Source organism: Pteronotus mesoamericanus, unplaced genomic scaffold, assembly GCF_021234165.1.
Source record: "Pteronotus mesoamericanus isolate MK-2021 breed Mesoamerican mustached bat unplaced genomic scaffold, CSHL_Meso_final contig_2, whole genome shotgun sequence".
Classification (NCBI taxonomy): Eukaryota; Metazoa; Chordata; class Mammalia; order Chiroptera; family Mormoopidae; genus Pteronotus; species Pteronotus mesoamericanus.
The window spans coordinates 13,735,475-13,755,632 of record NW_026555084.1 but is presented as its reverse complement, the minus strand read 5'-3'; the positions used below and the strand labels follow the sequence as shown (position 1 = coordinate 13,755,632).

General features: G+C 41.1%; 1 protein-coding gene across 1 annotated transcript; it reads right to left on the bottom strand.

The window, feature by feature from the left end:
* Positions 1 to 328: 328 nt before the first annotated feature.
* NMUR2 (neuromedin U receptor 2) lies at positions 329 to 12,614 on the bottom strand. Its single transcript, XM_054567908.1, has 4 exons — positions 11,889 to 12,614; positions 5,768 to 5,852; positions 3,461 to 3,586; positions 329 to 603 (listed from the first exon to the last, which is right to left on the bottom strand). The coding sequence occupies exons 1-4, from the start codon at positions 12,612 to 12,614 to the stop codon at positions 329 to 331; spliced, it is 1,212 nt and encodes a 403-aa protein (XP_054423883.1).
* Positions 12,615 to 20,158: the final 7,544 nt, after the last annotated feature.

Genomic DNA, 20,158 nt, shown 5'->3' with positions numbered 1-20,158 from the left:
GAGCATGGGTGACTCAGGACCAGCCATTCCCAACGGTGGAAAATACTCAAAGTATAGCTGCCATGCGTAGCTTGTCATGTTCTCTTCATACCCCAGTGAAGGAGCTTCAGGCTGTTCGGATAGAGGAAAAAGAACTAAACGCAGGGGGTTCTGGGTTTTAGATTCAGATTGAAGTAGCAGTTTTCACATTTGTTATTTAAAAATACCTAGAAATGGACATAGAAGTTCTCAGAGCCATTCCACCTCCCCACTCTTCTGTGAGAAGGCGTAAACTGCGAGCCGTCCCCTGTGGAGGCAGAGCTGAGTGTCAGGCCTTCGAGGGTTCCTTTCATGGCGCCTGTCTGACACAGAGGGCGGTGGGGAGGCGGGAGCTGCAGGTGGACAGCTGGGACGGGAACTGGGGACCCGCCTCTTCAGTCAGCTCCACAAGCGGACACTCAGTCAGGAAGATGTTCCGCTGGGCAGGCGGCCCTTGTGGATGGTGCTGGGAGTCCCACTGTTTGCAGGAAGGAGAGATCACATTCTGGAATGCGGCTCGGAAGCGGCGAGAGAGCAGGTTATAGATTATGGGGTTGACAGCTGAGCTCAGGTAGAAGAAGACACCTGGAATGCAGGGGATTAAAGAGACACGGAGAAGCATAACTGTTGAGCAAAGGCCTAGAATCCCCGCCACTGCCTCTTTTTGGAAGTGATAATACATACAAGAGTCTAATTGAGGATACAAAATACCACCTGTGAACACAGGAATCAAACACAGAAAGATTAAAGCATTATGGCAGAATTTAGGCTGGCAAGGGATCTCACTGAGATGTTCTGCAACGTCCTTTAATCCCCACTTGTTTAATTAAAGAACATGTTCCCACAGCATTAATGAGAGATGCTGAACTATCAGAGGACGAGAGATGCTTTTGTCCCATTGGAGTTGTGCTTAAATCGATACTTTGAAACTTGCAAGTAATGGAGGAATGGCGGATCAGTCAAGGCATCATCCCTGCTGAGATTCCTTATATGCTTAATATCTCTTCAAAGAAATATTTCCCAATGCCCTTCCTTATTTAGCTTTTTCCCTTCAATGGTTCTTCCCACCTAATTTCCAGCTTTATTAAACAACTGCATTTTGCCTTTGACTGTCTCCCCTGAATGTCTTGCACGGTGCCACTTTCTTGTTTGGTATATGCTCATCCTTTATTACCATATCCAGTTTTATTTCCCCAAAGCCCAAGAGGGGCCTAAGGTGGAGAATCAGAGGAATTCATTTCTGATCTTGGCCCTTGTTTATTCTATGACTTTAGGCAGAATTGGCTGTTCAATTTTTTTTTTTCCTGCAAAATGGGAACGATAATACGAGCCTAACCCACCTCCTTGGATTATTGTGAGGATGAAACTGAGATATTCTTCACAGAGGGGCTGAGAATGGCTGAGCATATAAACCAAATGATAGGTACTGCCATCAAATGTTCATTACTGTCCTCATTTCTTTAGTTCAGGACATTGAGAACGCCACATGCTGTGTGCACAGAATTGGGGAGTAAGAAACATGAAGGAAAACATTTCTATGGACTGTTAATTCATTCAATAAATATTGATTGAACTCTTATTTTGTGCCAGGAATATTGAGGTACATTAGAAGGTGTATATTTAGACTTTGTTTTTCAAGGACTTGGAATAGTACTACAGAGGCAAGCTCTCCGCCTAACATCAGTCATTAACAATAGGATAATACCAAGTAATATCTGTTAAGAGCAAAGTATGTGATACCGACCGTCATGCTCTGGAAAGTCACATAATGGCATAAATGCAGGGAGTATGATGGTCATGAAACATTTAATGGGTGTGATTGGACTCTAGCCAGGCCCTGAAATAGATAAGAGATAGTTGGGGAAGAGAGGAGAGAGTACTGGAGGTAGAAGGCATTGCACGCACAAATGTGCAGAGTCAGGAGTGATGCAGAATGCGCAGGACTCTCTAATTAACCAGTTTGACAGGCATATGGTCAATGACTGGGAATATTGTAACTTGAGAATCAAAAGGCATGTTGGGGGTAATTTTTGTAGCATTTAAGGTTTCATCTGGTTGGTATCGTAGGGGAGGGAGAGAAGATATCTTAACAGGAAAATGTTATACATGCCATAATTTGGAAATCTTAAAATAGTTGTCTTGATATATTTGGAATGGTATAGTCAACTAGTCAAGTCTCATGAGATCTCACAGAGTCTTCCAATTTATTTAAATACTCCCATTATTTTTCTCAGATTAAAGAGTTATAACTGTTTTTGGGATTTTGCATAGAATCATAAATAGTTTGCGTTGGCAGAAAGTCCTAATGTCCAAGTATAAGCTGAGTGCAAGGCCTGCTGAGGACAAAAGAGGGTGTAGAAAATCAATAATATACACAGTATTCAATATACATTATGAATGCTCTTGTTTTTGCTCAGTGCACACCGGGAGCTTACATTGCACAAACGGACCTTATCTTATATTTCTGAACCAGCTGGTGACTAGCAGAGGCACAGGGACAAAAGTGGTCTGAACCTAAGTCTCATAGACACACTGACTGAGAAAGAGGGACCTATGTGGCCATTCTCTGCTCCACTTAGGTGAAAGAGCCTTGAACTTGAAGTTAGATGATTTGGTCCCAACCCTGTTTTTACTATTTGTTAAGGGTGTGTGGCTTTGGCTGAACCATTTCTTTCTTGTAGAATTATTTCTTCAACGGTATAAAGGTGATCATAATATGCACTTAACCACCTCATTGTGATGATTATAGAAAGATATATAGTATTTTATAGCTTGAGCTTTTTATTAGCTAATATTTTATTTGCTTCTTACCATCTGCCCATGATTTGTACAAAGAAGAATTATTGCCATTTTATAGTTGAGGAAACTTTGGCATAAAAGAAGCCATGTCCTTCAGAATATTAATGGTGAAAGTGAAAGGCAAGTCCGGGTTCTCTGGCTTAGTGACATGTCCACCCCTATTTGCACCATATTCTATGGTATTGTCAACAAGCAGCACTGAAGCCCAACGGCCGACCTTGAGACACCATGAATAGTACCTCTTGGTTGGCTTTCATAAGGATCTAACACTTGCTGAAAACAAAACAAGATTTCAGAGACATAGATGTTTAATACATAAGAACCAATTCAATTATGTGGCCATTGAAGAGAAAACCAAAGGAAACACTCCTCACACCATTTTCCTGCTATAATCATCATGCTTAGAGCTGAGGTCTTCCATAAAGTAGCATCCGAAGTAATGATCCAGTACATTTCATTTGGACCACTAACATACCTAATTGACATTTCAATAAAATAAAAATCAAGTATCTTCATCATAATATGGGAGGTCCCCATGATCAATCAATCAATATATCCGGTCAGAACAAGATGCTTTAAACAAGATGAAGAAACTGCAGTTACGTGGACACTTGTGATGCAACTAAAGGAGCTAAGAATTTACCTGACACCACGTGGATGATATTGAACACAGCAGCCAGGGATTCAGTCCACTCCTCCACAAAGCTGAAGAAGAGCCGGTCGATGTGGAATGGGGTCCAACAGATAGCAAACACCAAGACCAAGACAACTGAAAAAGAATGATAAATGGGAGAGCAAAAGGTGGTCAAAACAAGGATAGGTATCCAATGCCCACAAGTCTATCCATTCCTTCTAGCATTCCCCCCTCTATTTCTGTTACGTTATGATTATTACAGACTAACTAGATCATGGAGAGCTTCTATATAAAATATGTAAACATAAGAATGAATTATGTAGGATTTAGAATCTGTTTTCCATATGATTGCACAAGATTTCTTGTATAATGTATATTTCCTTTAGAACGTTTAAAATAGTATTGACTTTATTCTGAAAACATGCTATTATGGAAAATAAATTATGTTGCATGTAGACTGTTGGAACCACATAAATTGGTGATATAAATAAAATGATTGGGTTCAAGCAATTGGTGTCCTTTAAAGTCATAGATTAATAACAAACTAGTCAATATAATATGAATTTATCTTGTTGCTCTAGAAAGAATTAAAAACTTCTTTGAATTCAATCACCTAAAATTCTGTAAGTGGGGGGGGGGAACAGAGAAAGAGAACTGTAAGTATAATATTGCTTTACACTCATCTTTTAATCGGCATGGGGATGTGCCTGTTATATTAGATGTTTCTAGGGTACAGAATTGCTTCCAGTTTCTTTTTATTTGTTTTACTTTTTATTTTGAAATAATTATAGATTAACAGGAAGTTGCACCTTGGAGTTTCTTATTTTCAGCTCCCAAGACAGCAATTGGTGCTACTACAGTTACTCTTTGGGCCATTTAATCTCCACAAATATAAATGTATTTTTTTTCTCTTCTGTAGTTATGAAATACTTTCCTTTCCCAAAACATGATGCTTGAGATTTGCCTCAAAATAATCTTGTAGGGGCAAGGGGAGAGACAGGGATAGAGATGAAACATGATCAGCTAAGAGTTAGCAATGTTTGAGACTGGTTGATGGGTACACAAGTGTTTATTTTCAGTTCTCTGTGCTTGTGAGCGCATTTGAGCACCATGTACCATAGTCAGTGCTACATATATTTCCTGTTGGCATTGAACGTATTCAGAGGAAGTTGTTTACCTGCATGGTGTGGTTTCAGGAATATCGGACATTCCTTCTGAGCTTACCCCTTCAAGAAAAAGCCCCTAATCTGCTCATTACTACCTATAAATCCCTTTAATTAGAAATTTAATTGCTTTTAAAATTGAACCCTCCCCACCAAAGGCAAATACTTTACAGAACATTTTATCATTGTGACTTTAACGTGAATGTGCTCCAAGTCATTTTGTGAGAGTAGATTACGATCAAGGAGAAAGGGGAGAGATAATGAAGACACGAGATTTCTTAACAGGGAAAGTGAAGTGCCAACAGGGTCTAAAACACTTCCAAGAAGAGGACTATTAGAGTTGAAATGACACTTTGGTGACTTGCAGTTTTTCTTTGTTCATAAATGCCACATAGTTATAGTGAGTACTTCATATACATATAAGCTTAGAGGATTTGTTTCTTCTAAATCTTAAGTTTTGACTTGGAAAGTGTACCATAAACCTCCTTTCCCCTATCACTATCTCCTTTAGGGCAGTGCTGGATCAAATATTTTTATAATATTCTTTTGAGAGACTATGACTCAGTGCCTGGATATATAATTTTAAAACACCTTAGCTATACAAGAGGGTACACTGTTTTACATAAAATCATGCACTGTCATAGGTGGAATGACTATACAGAGGTGCCCTTGGACAGCTGTTCTTAATCTGGAGTTAAAGATCTCATGGAGTCCAAGAATGGGGGCTGGGGGCTCCCTGATCCCCTGGAGTGAGTTGTAAAGTGTTTTACGTTTGTGCATTTGTACATTTTCTGAGTGGAGTATTCACAGCTTTCATTAAATTTTTAAATAAATCCATAACAAAAGAAGTTAAAAAATACCTGCCTATTTTAAAGGGGCCAAGAAATGTTAAAAGCTCAGGGAACAGATGCGATTTTTGCCAAACACTACACAGTGTATTACAGCAGGTGCAATTTAGTGTGTTGTTTTGAGTGTTAAAAACATAAATATTCAATAGAAAGCAAACAGGTCCTAGAAACTTGAGTGCCTAGGAAGACCAGGTAATGCATTTCAGGAGAATTTTGATCCTGATCCCAGAAGCACTTTCTCAGCACCAAATGCAACTCTTTTGCTTTTATAAACATGCACACAAAAAACAAAATGGAGGACTCACATAGCATTTTGGTGACTGATTTTCTGGAGGGTCTTTGAATATTTGCAGTTATTTCATCTGCCTCGAGGATTTGGTCTTTCGTTAGCTGCAAAGGAAGTAGAAATAAATGTTAAGAAAGAAAACATTTTTTTCCCTTCTGTTAAGAGCTGAGAAGTGCAATTCTAACACTCATTCTGCAGACCAAAAACTGAGACATAAAATAAATGTAAGAATTTATCAAAGCTTAATAATTAGTTAGAGGCAGAATTGGACCCAGGTCTTGTAGCTTGACTGGACAGATGGATGTGGCCAAGTTGCAGTGTGGCCATTTATTATCCGCTAGTCTGTAAAACCTTTGTTATTTATAGTATATTAATAGGCGTTCCATGAAAAAGGTGAAATTATAAAGTAAAAAATGTTAGATAGGCTTTTTCATTCATTCATTCATTCATTCAATAATTATTAGACATCTCTTAGAATGTAATCCTTTTGCTATGTGGTGCATAGGCAGTAGAAAACCAAAACAGGTATTAATTTGGTTTCATAAGATCTATAGTCTTCATTGTGAATCTGCTCAGAGCCTTTAACGTGCTAATGGACATCATGCATAGTATGCGTAAGGGAGAGCACATCACCCTTCAGCCACACGCTTCTTCCACACCCTACGTCTCTTACCCCAGCCTCCATGCGAAAAGTGCTTCTCTGACTAAGCAACGCCTTCCCCAGACTCTTTTTGGTGGAATACCTGGTAGCATCTTGAGAAGCAGAATTTGAGAGATTCTGCTTTATTAATATTACAAATAAGTGTGCATATGTTTCAGAGTTTAGAAGTTAAAAATACTCATCCTAATTGGAAGATATGGTGATTCTTCAAGTAGCATTTGAAATTTTCAAATATTAATACTGCCTGTACATGCAGCCTTTCATGCTTGGTTCAAGTCCCACCTACTCCTGGAAGGTTTTGGTGGCCAGGGAAGCCCACTGTTCTCTCCTTCCTCTGAACTTCCATAGCCCTGAAGATATACATCCTACATCTGGTTGTGGATTTTTTTTCTCTTTAATTTATACATTTTTAGTTTGTGGGGATAGTCAGCCAGTTACAGGAAGCTTTAAAGATTCATGATAAGCTAACATCACATATTTAGAAAATAGTACAGTTTATAATTGCCAATTGGTTCTCTAGGACTTATTCTCCTCTTTTCATACCAATAGTACCCTAATTTTTCCTTAAAGAATTTACTCCTTTTCCATTCTGAGCAATTAAATTGGATGGGCATGATCACATCTCTAGCTCTAGGTTTAGTCCCTAAACACTTTAGCAACTATCATTCTGCCACAATGATTAGATAATTGGGACTAGTGAGACTTCAGATAATTTGCTTGTACCTCTAGAAATGGAAGTTTCATTTCTCTTTTATTGGGGCTGCCAGAGGGAGCCCTTCTTGTTCTCTGCACATGAGGTCAGGAATTACAACCGCTATATATTTTTTCCACCATACGAAAGTGCTTGGAGCCAACAGTGGGCCACTGTGTAGATCTTGAGGTTGAAACAAACATCATAGAAAGAAGAGCAAAGAAACAGAAATAAAGCTAGGTCCTGGGTGACATTGTGTTTCATTAGAATAATCTTCACCTAGATTATTATTAGCTCTATCTCTGGACTTCTCAGGTCTGTACTCCCCTTTAATACCGTGCCAGATTGAATGGAGTCCCCTCATTAGCAATGTAGAAAGTCCTGATGAACAGATCTAGGCCAACTTATTTGATATAGTTTTAGAGTGAGTTAGGATCAATTTATTGAATTTTAAGTAGATATATTCCAATTCAAGCTAAAGAAGAAATGTGTGTGGATATATGTAACAGCAGAACACGCAGCCGTAAGAATCAGTGTGCTTCCTGGACTGGATGGCATTTATAGAATATTTTAGACAAGGTATTTAAAATTAAATAGAACTTGGAGGGGAGGTCATTGAATATTACCTCCAAAGTTCAACAAATCAATATCCTGTCTCTCTAACAAACATGGGAACTCCTAGAAGTCAGGCGGCTTTCAGGACCCCATGAACCCTACGGCATCCATGGGGGAGATGAACAAACCTGGCCATCTGTCTCTTGACTATATTGGTGTTCTCTACATATGCCTGGGTCTTCGCAAAGTGCGAGATTAACGCTGCTGTGAGACAGGACCCTTCAAAGTCACCTACTACTTGCAAGGAAATAGGGGGAAATGCGGTGCAGTTATTAGGAATAGATGGGACGAAACTGAAAGTGACAAGACGTTATTAATATAATAGTAAAACAAAAAATGCAGGTAGTGTGCTTATCTCAGTGCCCGGCACAGGATACCCCATGAGTTATATGTTATTGTCCTGAGTCTGCTCAAGAGACATAATGAAAACTGAATTTTGACAAAATAGAGTTTAAAAAAAATCTGTGGGCCTACACATGTGGGTTTCTGAATCTCTTCTAGAAATTCTCCTTCTCAGGGTACTGCCTGCCCACGCACAGCACTTGCACTGATACAAAGGCAGGTAGGTGCCCTGAGAAGAAAACCCTTGCGTTAAGGTAGGAACAGGTGCATCAAACTACAAATCCTGCTAATTCCTCTTCAGTTCATTCTACTGGAGTTGCTCATTTTTTCACATCTTTTTAAAATGTTGTCACTATTACAAGATAGTTATTACAGTATTTAATTTCAGTCTGTAATTGAGAACAGTGGAAGAATATCGAGATCTATTCATCACCTCTTTGGCAGGGCTTAACAGTTCTCATTGGGAATTTCTCTATCTCAAGGAACAATTTCCTTGAATCAAACATAAAGCAAACAGTTCATTCCATTTTTTTTAATGAACAGGCTTTCCATACAACGTAGTTTGCACTGAAAAGAGAATCATGCTGTGTTCATCATTGCTTACTTTTCAGTTTCCTTAGGTTGGAGTGACGCAACTAGCCAATGAGAGGAAGAATGAAAAACTGAATCCCTGCGCCAACAGTGTTTGACGTGGCTGACACAGTAGAATAGAAGCCAAATAGTTTGTCTAGCCGATATTAAATGCTGCTTTGTTTTTGCATAATTTCATTTCCCTTCAGATGTTTGGCAAAAGAGGTATTCAACCATTAATTATCCCCACCTCCTCCGCCCCAAACTTTTATTTTAAAAGTAAAGTTACAAAAGGAGGAGTGAAACATTGTGGCTACTATGTAAGAAGTTCAGAAGTCTTCCTCCCCCACTCGCTTTGCTATGGACAAAAGACAAAGGGGAGGCCCCCAAGGGATGACTATCATACAGGTTGATAGAGTAGCCTGATCAGTTGTTTATAGAATTACAATCACTCCACCAGCTGTTCATGTATTTAGTCTGTGGAGACTAAACTACAGAATATCAAGATATAACCATAGCTTTTGTGTAAATATCTCTACCATCAGAATAAATTTTTTTATTTAAAAGAAGTCAGTCCAATTTTGTTTGGCATGGATGAACTCTGTGACAATTCATAATGCATTGCTCTTTGACTCAAGCATTAGTGCTGTATGGGGGAGATACAAGGAGTTTGCAAGGCTTCAGCAAAACTTCCTCTCAAATGGGAGAAACTTGTCCTGGGATTGTCTATTTTCTGTCTCCATCATGTTTGAAATTTGGAGAGCAGCTCAGTGGAGACCTGTGTCCTGGACTGAAGCAGCACCGAATGGTCATCTTTGAGCATACAGGGGTTCTCCTCCTTCCCCCCGGTCCTGGGATTTTGTCAGTCTTTGGTTTTTTGCCTTCTGAAGGCACTGGGTTCCAGAGTCTATCATAGCTTTAGATTTGCCAAGGGAATCAATGACTTAAAAATCTTCAGAGTTGCTTATGCCTCTTTAAAATCTCTTATATCAAAAAGGCCCTTTGAGATAATGTGTTCAAGTCTCTTGTTTTGAAGGTAGAGAAGCTAGAGTCCAGCAATGAAGGGAATAATTTAGATTCATTCTTTCATTCATTCATTCATGGAGAGAAAGATATCAAAGCATTTCCAAGTATAGAATTTTAAATTGGGATACATCCAGAGAAGAGAAATTGCCACGAGCCGTGAGCACCTACACAAGGTCAGGTGTAGCTAGGGAATCAGAGCTTGCCAGAGGAAGTGTCAGTGAAGTATAATTTTTAAAGGATAATTGAGAATTATAAAGGTGAAAGGGATTGTAGTGGTAGACAGTAGGAGCATTTCAGGCTAAGAGGCCTTGAGGCCAATGACACAGGCGAGGGCCCACGTCCTGACTTCAGTCTAGAGGTCTCTAAATTCCCTTCAGAGTGACTTTCTAAGCAGAGGGTTCCTTCCATGTGTCATTTGGGTAATGCTCCATTATTCCTGGGAACACGGTGCTGGAAGTGGCCTTACATTCACAAAGCAAACTCAGGTGGCTTCCAAGCTGTTACTTGAGCTGTCACTTGCTCCTGATACCAGGTAGCTATAGATTCATGACAACAGAATAAAATGAAACAGAGTAGCTGGTTGTGTGCATGTGGAGGGGGTGTGTGTTTCCTACTCAAAGTTAAATATTTCCACCAATTTGACCCAAAATAGGTGATTGTTTGGTGTTGGACGAGATGCCATTGATCAGTTTGGGGTGGAGACTTCTCACAGGACTTGTGGTATCTGGAATCATGTAGAAAGAAGTCCTTTCCCCCAAGCGAAATGCACAGGGCATTCTAAAGACATGATCGTGAGCTAGTCTGGGGCGACATACGTGTCTGGGAACATAGGGGCCAGCCCTCCAGGGGGAGACTGGCACAACTCCCTGTCTGATTAGATTCTCTCCTGTGTCCAGACATCTGTGTACTTAGAGTTTGTTTTTCCTAATTAAACTGTGCCACTCACCTTCGGCCCCGTGGGCATTCACCGCTGATATGAGAGTATGCTAATGATCACATCATACATGGGGTCAGAATCACGTGGACATATACGATGTGAATGTGATGTCTACTTTGTGTTTCTTTCATTGAAAACGCACATTGCTCCTGCTCACAGATTCCCCCCAACCCCTTTTTTAAGGAATCACAGACTGTTAGAGCTATCAAGAGCCTTAAGTAAGATCTGATGTGACTTTTTCTTTTTATCAATGTGGAAACTAATTCCAGAAGAGAATTGTGAGGCTTGCCTAAAGGCATAGTATGTGTGAGCTTCAGACCCGAAAGTCCAAATGGTCTCATGACTGTTTCCTACCCATGCTGCCTCCTTAAATGGGTATAAAATTGCCACAGTCAGACTTCATCTCCATGAATCTGGATGCAGACTATATAGTAGGAGAGGAATTCTCTAGACTCACTTTTACCCTCACCAAAAATAGTTTCTCTCAGCTAATTTAGATCCAGAAAAAAAGAAGAAAATCAGTTTACTATTATGAGCAAAGGAAAGGAACCTCTAATGATAAGATATATTGGAAACTCAGTGATAATTTCCTATTAATCCCTGCTATCTCTTATTCACACTGTCTTCTATTCTACCTTATATACTCTGTTTACCTCCCCATTTCTGAATCTCTACCTTCTCAAGAGAAGTTCCAGTTGATCTGGCATAGGCTATGTTTCTGCATTTTAACCCGATACTTCAACCAGAGTCAAAGCAACCAGAAGAAAGTGTCTGACTTGAAAACTGTATACACATTTGTCTTGCAGTGTAAAATAGGCAGGGGTAGTTTATGTTATACTCAGACCAAGCTGGTGCAGAGGACACTTTGAACGCAGCAGTAGGTCAGGGCAGGAAAGATGTCAGGGTGTGAGGCAGACTCTCCAGGGGTGACCTCCTATGCTCTACAAAATGAGACTCTATCTCAGACCTGCTGAATCAGAATTTCCCTGGGGGAGGGGCCTGCACATTGATACCCATAGTAAGGTCTCTAGGTGACTTGTTGGAACCCCCAGGTCTGAGAACCACAAGTACAGAGGGAAGAATAAAGAAGATGAGTTAAAGGAAATAATGTATCACTATAGTTCCTATTTGTCCCATTGGAGCAAGTCCTTTAACTTCTCAGTTCCCCCTCTGAGCTTATTCTGTTTTTCTCTATGCTCCCTTCTGAGTTTTCTCCAATTCTAAGTTTTTCTTAGAAAACTTTGAGTCAGTGAGGAAAGAAGAGATGCTGCCCTAAGCCAGCAAGCTGGGATACTCACTCTGAGCCCCATGAGGTAGTAGAGGACACTGATGACAGTCATGGGGAGGATGTAGAAGAAGAAGGAGGTGACCTGGATGATGAGATTATAGATCCACATGGGCTTGATGACCGTACAGGTGGCAGAGCCTGGGACCAAGGACCCGTTGGGGAAGTAGTGGACCTTGATGCCGTGGATGCTGGTATTGGGCAGAGAGAAGAGAACAGAGAAGCCCCAGACGCCGCCCAGGACCCTGAGGGCCCTCCGCCTGGTGCTCTCCAGTTTGGCGCGGAAAGGGTGGCGGATGGCCACGTAGCGCTCCACGCTGACCGTGGTGACACTGAGGATGGAGGAGAAGCACACAGTCTCAAAGAGGGCCGTCTTGAAGTAGCAGCCCACGGGCCCAAACAGGAAGGGGTAGTTGCGCCACATCTCGTAGACTTCCAGGGGCATCCCAAGGAGCAGGACCAGCAGGTCCGAGACGGCCAAGCTGAAGAGGTAGTAGTTGGTGGGTGTCTTCATGCTCTGGTGCCGAAGGATCACCAGGCACACCAGGAGATTGCCAGCGACCCCGACCACAAAAATCAGTGCGTACACCACAGTCATTGGGAGGAAGAGGTGGCTACGCTGGGGCCCGCAGAGGAAGGTCAGGTAGTCCTCCGTGCTGTTCAGGTATTTCTCGAATGGGTCTTCCAGGTCATGCCGGGGGATCCAGGAAACATTCTCATATTTTCCCATCACTGGCATTAAAATCCAAGACCTGAGCTTCCTCTGGTATGAGCCTCTGCCTTAAGATAAGATAAGCCAGAAAGGAAAGAGAAAGCAGACAGGAGAGCACAGACTCAGTGCAGGAGGCAGGAGAGGGTGAGTGCTTGTGCGAGGATCTCTTTTTGAAGAGCCCCCAGGCAGGAGCCCCGCCCCTCCGTCGGCTGCGGGCCAATGAGTGCGTGTCAGACGGCTGCGAGCCGGCTCCGAGAAGCAGGGAGCAGGGGAGGAGGGGAAAGCACTTCTCTGAATTGAAGGAGAGGGCCAAACAGAGCTGGCAGACGGTGACACTCACTTAAGATGTGGGCACTCTAAGCAGCGCATTCTGCAAAGCTGTGGGATGCTGGGTGGAAATACAAAGGAAAATTGTAGGGTCATGGGCAGAAGAGTTCAAATCTCCATTGACCCCTGCCACCTGCACAGCATGACAAAAATGAGAGATCAATATATTTTTCGAGTTACCTTGTTCCTTTGGAAATTTAGGCCACTCTGGGGACAGCATGATCGATGTGCCTTTTTGGTTTTGATCGAATCCATGGTAAAATCGAAAGCCTGAATGAGCACTTGCCTGTCATTTAGCCCTGCCTGCTGTCTGACACTTGGGTCTCTTTTGGCAGTGTCTTGCTGTAGGGAAACGCAGTGAGCTTTAGAAACAGGTACACCTGTAGAAGTTCTGTCAGACTTTGGGGGAGTTACTCAAACTCTTGCAACCTCCTTTCCTTATCTGTAAATTGGAGGTTTATTCATTCTATTTTACTTAACAAATACTTCTTGAAGATTTACCATGTACAGGACAGTGTTCTGGGCTTTGTAGAAACATCAGTGACCAGGCAAGACAAAGTCTCTACCTGCGTGGAGCTTTTCTTATAGCGGGGAACTCTGAAAATATATAAACAAACTAAAAATAATAAAATTTCAGATGATAATTTGTGTTGTAAAGAAAGAGAAGGGTCATACAGGACAAGGCTGGAAGTGGTCTTTTATGAAGGATGCTCAAAGAAGACTTATTTCAGGAGATGTCATCTGGGCTGAGTTCTGAATGATGAAAAGTCAGTCACAAAAAAGCTAAGGGAAGTGCATTCCCAGAAAAAGTAATAGCAAGTGCAGAGGCCCTGATGCAGTAACAAACTGGATGTGTTTCAGAAACGTCAGGGATACCGACACAGTTGAAACTTAATGAGTGGACTAGGAGAGCATGAGTGATTAGACTGAAGTGATTGGCAGGGGCCAGATCATGTAAATTCTAAGGATTAAGTTCTAGGATTTCATAATGTTCTATAAAACTTATAAAGTTCTATAAGTTCTAGTATTTTGTAAAGAGTATGGCTCTCATTCAAACATCAGGGACTTTGGATCTGATTCAACATGCAGAGAGAAATCTTTGGAGAGTTTTCAGCAGGAGAATTAAGAAAGGTGAAGTTTTAACAGAGTGTAGGGAGGCAGCCAGTACAATATTCCAGGTAAGAAATAGTAGTGACTTGGATTATTAAGGTAGTAGATTTGAGAATTATCTTTGAATTTGGGAGTATTTTTGCAAGGGACGATACCTAACATAACTGAGAAGATTAAATATGATGACACACATATCTGATACTTAAGAGATCCTTCTTAATACATGTTCATTCTTCTTTCCCTTTTGTTTGTTTAATTGAATGATGAAACAGACTGAAAAGAAAAGCTGCTCAAAATAATCTCTTAGGCTCTAGAACTATCAGAGGGAACACTTTGTAAAGTATATGATTGCCTAACCACCATGCTGCACACCTAATACTAATAGAAAAGAATACTGAATGTAAATTGTAATTGAAAAAAAAATTTAAAAAGAGTAATCTGTTGGTCAAGACAGGGCCATTTATGCTGCTGTAACAAATGACCCCCATATCTCTGTGGTTTAAAGCAGTAGCAATTCATTTCTCCTTTATGCTACACATTCATCATTGGTCAGCTGGAGGGGCCATCCCACGCTATACTCACTCTGTGACCCAGGCTGATGGAGTGGTCGTTCTCTGGGATTTTGCTGATTATTGTGGAAGAAAGAAAGGGTGCTCTAGAAGGTCTCAAGTAGATAACTATAAGCTCTAGCCCCAAAGTCAGGAATACATGCCACCTTTGCTCACAGCTCACAGCTCATTGGCCAGGGCTAATCATGTATGTCCACTCAGGCACAACAGGCATAGGAAGTGCTGTCTTACCATGTACACAAAAGATGGAGACCCAGGAAAACTGGGTGACCAGCTTTAACTAATGACACAAACAGCGTCATGGCAGAGCGAGAATTGGATGTTGAAACACTAGTTAACAAACTTGAATATACATTTCTGATGAAGCGGGATACAAGGTTAAATATTGGGATGCAATATCTCTTTGAGATTTAAGGGTTGTTAAAATGATAAAGCTGGGAAGTAGCAGATTGTAAACTCCAGGCTGGGGGAGATACACGATACACAGGACAGCAGATGAAAGATTCAAGGGCATCTCCTCATTGTGACTGGGTAGGTCTAATCAAATAGAATGTTGTCCCTTATTAGGGATGCAGTAACAGGCTCAATGCAGGGAGATGGCATAGGAGTAACAAAGGCATGGACCCGAGTCTACATTTGGGGTTCAAATCCCGGTTGTGCCTCCTCCTAACTGTGGGACCATAAGGAACTTATTTAACTTCCGTGAGTCTCAGTTACTGCACTACCAAAATGAGTGAAATAGCAGTGCTGCCTTACAGGAGCGTTAGGAGAGTGAAAAAGTTCCCAATGAAATGTTCAATATGTACATATGATTTTAAACAATACAGCATCTAAAATAAATATTTAATAATGAGATATATAGTAAGATGTTTTGATAATGAAAATGTTTATTTTTACTGAGGTCAAAATGACTATTGATTGCACAGTTTGACTACTGAGGGGTGTGCTTGGAAGTGTGAATGTGAGGAGGACTTCTCAGGTTTCATGAACTATCAGAGCAGGAGTGCAAGCCCAGGCAGCAGCTAAGAAAGTGTAGGCACACCTGTCCCTGCATCACGGTTCTCTCCTCTCTTTCTCCCCGCCCCTCCTTTCCCCAATGGATGCTCTCACACATGCACACATGTGTGCACATGCATGCACGTGTGTGCGCAAAGTACACACACATGCTTCTTAAGTTAAACAATTAGCTTTTGAAATTAGTTTGGTGGTTGCCTTCAGGGCCAAACACCAAAAGCAAGGAGAGAGAGAACTGGAATTCCTCAGAAGGAGCCTTTCCGGGTGCAGCAAAGCCAGGAATTGAAGTCGAAAGGGGTATAAGAATGCCAACACTTTGTGGTGTGACGTGTGCTCTTCCTCACTTCTCCCTCAGACACTCTAGCTGTGGTTTGTCATTGGTTATTTCCAAAAAGAATCAAGGCCTGGGAAGAAAACAGGGTGTAGGAAGTCAGGGAGCGTTGGATGGGGGTCCTAATCTCGGCAGGCAGAAGACCTGTGTGCAAATCCCAGGTCTACCACCAAGGGGACCGTGTTTGATGGAATGTGTCCTTGGGCAAGGTACTTAGTATGTGTGCAGTTCAGTGCCCTCATGCGTAAGAGTATGGGTTGCTGTGAGTTCCTATAATACTTTGGGAAAATACTTCATAGCTTCTGAGGGATGATTGCAGTTTTCTTGCTTAAATTGTCAGTCTTCCCAAAAGAGATGTTGAGATGTTTTATTCACTGTTCTACTTCCGTGATTAGCACAGCGCTGCCCCAGAAAGAGCTTAAAGACTTCTCAGGCAAGTCTGGTCAAATGGGTGAATACATGCATGGAGGAGAGCAGGAGGAGGGAAGAAAGAGGCAAGGACAGCAGGCTGGCTGCTCGTATGACATTAGGGTCTTATTTGTGATAATTAGGTTTCCTCTGGTCTCTTTCTGGTGTTCTGGTCTGATGTTTCTTTCATAGATTTTGTGACATAACACACTAAACTTGTTACCAGTGTAGTGAAGAGAACCAGGGCTCTGTGGTCAGGCAGACCCAGGTTTAATTTTGCTGCTTGAAACTATATGAACTTGAGCAAGTTACATACCATATCTAAGCATCACTTTTCTTATCAGTAAAACAGGATCAACAATTCCTAATTTAGGATTGTTATGAGGATTAAGTGGCAAAATAGTTTAGCATGCTATTTGACATAGAGTAGCATTAATTAAGTGCTATTTTCCTGCACTAACAGTTTAAGGCAGTTGATCTACTAATGCAAAGATTTGATCAATGGCTGGTGTACTGGTACATTGTAGGTATTCAATAAACGGTTTGAAGTAGAATGCATAAATGTAATGCTGATTTTCATCTTCACTCACATTTTAACATATGATTTGTAAGTCTGTGGTTTTTACATGATTAAATTTTAGTTTTTTATCTTTTATTTTAAAATGTTGCTTGTATAACTTCTGTCTTTTGAAACAGAGATTTTTTTCCTTTGTTTCAATCTGTGATTAATGTCTGTAAATGTTATATGAAAACCTGAAAAGAAGATATATTTTCAATATGTGATAAAATCTGATCTATTGAATATATCTATTAATTTTATCTTACAGACTACATCAGTTAATTTTCTTTGTTGGAAAGCATTAGTAATGCTCTAGAAACAAACAAATAAGCTAATACAACTTGTTTACCTGTAGCACACTGGGTAATTCACAGAATTAAAGGATGAGATAAATAGCCTAGCCCCAGGCAGGGAAGAAACTAGGTTAGCTCTGAAGAGCCAAGCAACACGCCCTCATGGATGGCATCGTTGGGATGCCCTCTTGTGTGATGCTTAGTTTTCTATTATATTCTCTCCCTTTCGATCTCTGCCTAAGAGTCAAATTCCCCAAGTAATGAATGAGATTGGCTTAGCTTAGATTTATTGCCTAATTCTGTGAATTACAGAGGAGGTCAAGTTTCTTACTAGAAGAAGGGAGAAGCAAACCAGACAGGCAGTAATGCCACTGCCTGACCTGTGAAGGTCACATCTTTATATCCTCATATAGCTCTTTCTCTTTGATCTGCCAGACTAAGCCATGAGTGTACTTAGCACTCACAAAAATGGAAACATGGTTAGCTACAAATGAGAATATGACTGAGTTTGGGGTTCTTTCCTTCCCTAGATTTGCTCATCTATAGAGAGAGTGGATGGCATGGCTCCTAAATTTCTATTACTGCCATTACCACCATAATATATTGAGTATTTTATTCATTTATTAATATTTTAAGCTATTTATTAGACACTATGATAGGTACAGTTCTGCCCCCATAGAGCTTAGAATCTAGTGACATGACAGTCATTTAATCACATAAACACCTAAACTGATATATAATTACAATATTACAGTTAGAGTAACCATGATGAAAGAGAAATAACTTTGGGCTTAGAGGACATGTCCTGTGGAAACTTGGTCTTGTCTAGCAGGGCAAAGAATTCTCTGAGTTGGTAGTGATATTGGAGGATGTGTAAGGAAGCTCTGGGATAAAATTTTAGGCAAAGAGATGATTATGAAAGGGTTCATGCCTAGCAGAAGCATGATTTATTTGAGAAAACAAGTGAAGGGTCATGTGACTAGAGTGCAGAGAGCACATGACAATTGGGTAAGGTCCATACAGGGCCTTATGGGTCATTTTAAGTATTCTGCTGTTTAGCCTAAGAGTAATATGAAGCTATTGGATCATAAGCACAGAGGTTATATGACCAGGTTTATATTTTGAAACAATACTTCAGTTGCTATATGAACAGATTGCAGGGGATAGGGTATATGCAGGGTGTATCAGGAGACAATTGTGGGAGTCTATGAGACAAATGGAGGGCTTACACTAGGGCTGTGGAATAGAGATGAAGATAATTCAACAGATTTGGGAGACATTTAAGGAAGTAAAGTAAACCAACCTGGTGGTGGATGGGATATGTAGAATGTAGAAGGGGAAAACAACAACTATGATTCCTAGGTTTTGGTTAGTGTAATTAAATGGATTATTCATCCATTGAATAATCCATGGATTGGATAATCATCCATTCAATCACGGCAGCCAAAATCTAGGTCCATTCACGCTAATAAAGAACAGCAGTGCAGTCTGAGCCTTAGGGGGGAAGATCATGACATTGATTTCCTGGCACGACATTGGACATGCTGGCTTTGATCTGCCTTTGTGACAGCTGTGTGTACAATTCCAGAGGAGGTTGTGCCTAGGTGTCTAGAACTTGTAGGGAAGGTCTCAACCAGCAATAGAAATGTGTGAGAGTTTGCTTGTAAAAGAAAATGAAAGCTGTTGGCATGGGTGAGGTTGAGAAGGGAGAGACCGTAGCTGTGGTAGGGGATATAGACTGAACCTTAAGAAACTTAAAGATTTAATAGAAAGAAAGGGGATAAATCTCCTAAAGAGCCCAGGAAAAGAGGAGTAAAACCAAGACTGGGTCAAGAAGGTCAGGCCCTCTAAGAAGTCAGGACGAAAGCAGTCATGCCTTTATGAGAGGTGTATGATTTCAGTGATGGGGGAGTGTGGGCCGCACAGATATAAAGACTTAGAGAGAAGGGAGGAAATGGAGGATTTACCAATAAGCAGCATTTACAAAAATTATTTTGTGAAGTGTGGCTGCGAAGGGCAAGAAGAGAGAGAAAATTGTGACTGGAGGGTGATTTTGAATTGAAGGAAGAATGAATAAGCAATGGAAGAGGCTTATTTAAAAGCAGAAAAGATCCACTTTAAGAGAGAAATGAGGAAGAAAAGTGAGAGAGAGAATATGAATGAATGAGAATAAATGACCGAGGACTTAGAGCGAGGGTGTAAAACCCCTGAGAAGGTGGGAAAGAGAGCGCACAAATCATAGTGGAATTGGCCTTAGAGAAGGGGAGAATACAGCTTGTCCATTGTGACAGAAGTGGGGATGGTTTTATATTTTGCTTCAGAAAGTTGAGGGACTCTGGCCTGTGTCTAGTGGCTTTTAGGGGGTGTATGTGTGTGTGTGAAGCACAAGGCAATGGTTTCTGCTGGAAGTCATCAAAGAGGCAACAGGAAGAGGGAGTTGGAAGGGAGGAAAGGCCAAGAATTGGGTGGAAATTTGAGGAAGATGGCGATGACTCAATTATGCTTATCAGCATGTAGGAAACAGAGTTCATAAGAAAAAGTAGTAAGGTTGCTGGTCGACCCATCCAGCTGGTCAGAAAGTCAGTCAACACACATTTATTGAGCCAGACATTGTCTGTCACTCAGGATATAGCAGGGAGTAAGAGGGAACTTCCTTCTCTTGAGGAGCCTACTTATTATTGACTGGGATGATGAATGATGTGAGCTTCCATCCATGCAGCTGACAGAGACTGACCAGTGCCTACCCAGTGCAGGACCTTATGCCTCATGGTGGGGCTAGAAGATGGAGCGAGACCACTGGGCATCCCCAACAGATACTTGCCCCACCCCCAAAAGAGTTCTAGCTCTTTGACTCCTTATTTGCTGCAAGTGGAGGAAAGACAGACTTGGACCTTGCAGAAAAATAAAGCTCCATAGTCGGAGGTCCACATACCGCCAAATGGGTCCCCTTACACTGGCAC

Coding starts and splice junctions, on each gene's coding strand:
- NMUR2 (XM_054567908.1), bottom strand. CDS start 12,614: ATGCCAGTGATGGGAAAATATGAGAATGTTTCCTGGATCCCCCGGCAT. Junction 5,853..11,888: donor ACTACCTCATGGGGCTCAGA/GTGAGTATCCCA, acceptor CTTCCTTTGCAG/CTAACGAAAGACCAAATCCT. Junction 3,587..5,767: donor ATCAGTCACCAAAATGCTAT/GTGAGTCCTCCA, acceptor ATTCTTTTTCAG/TTGTCTTGGTCTTGGTGTTT.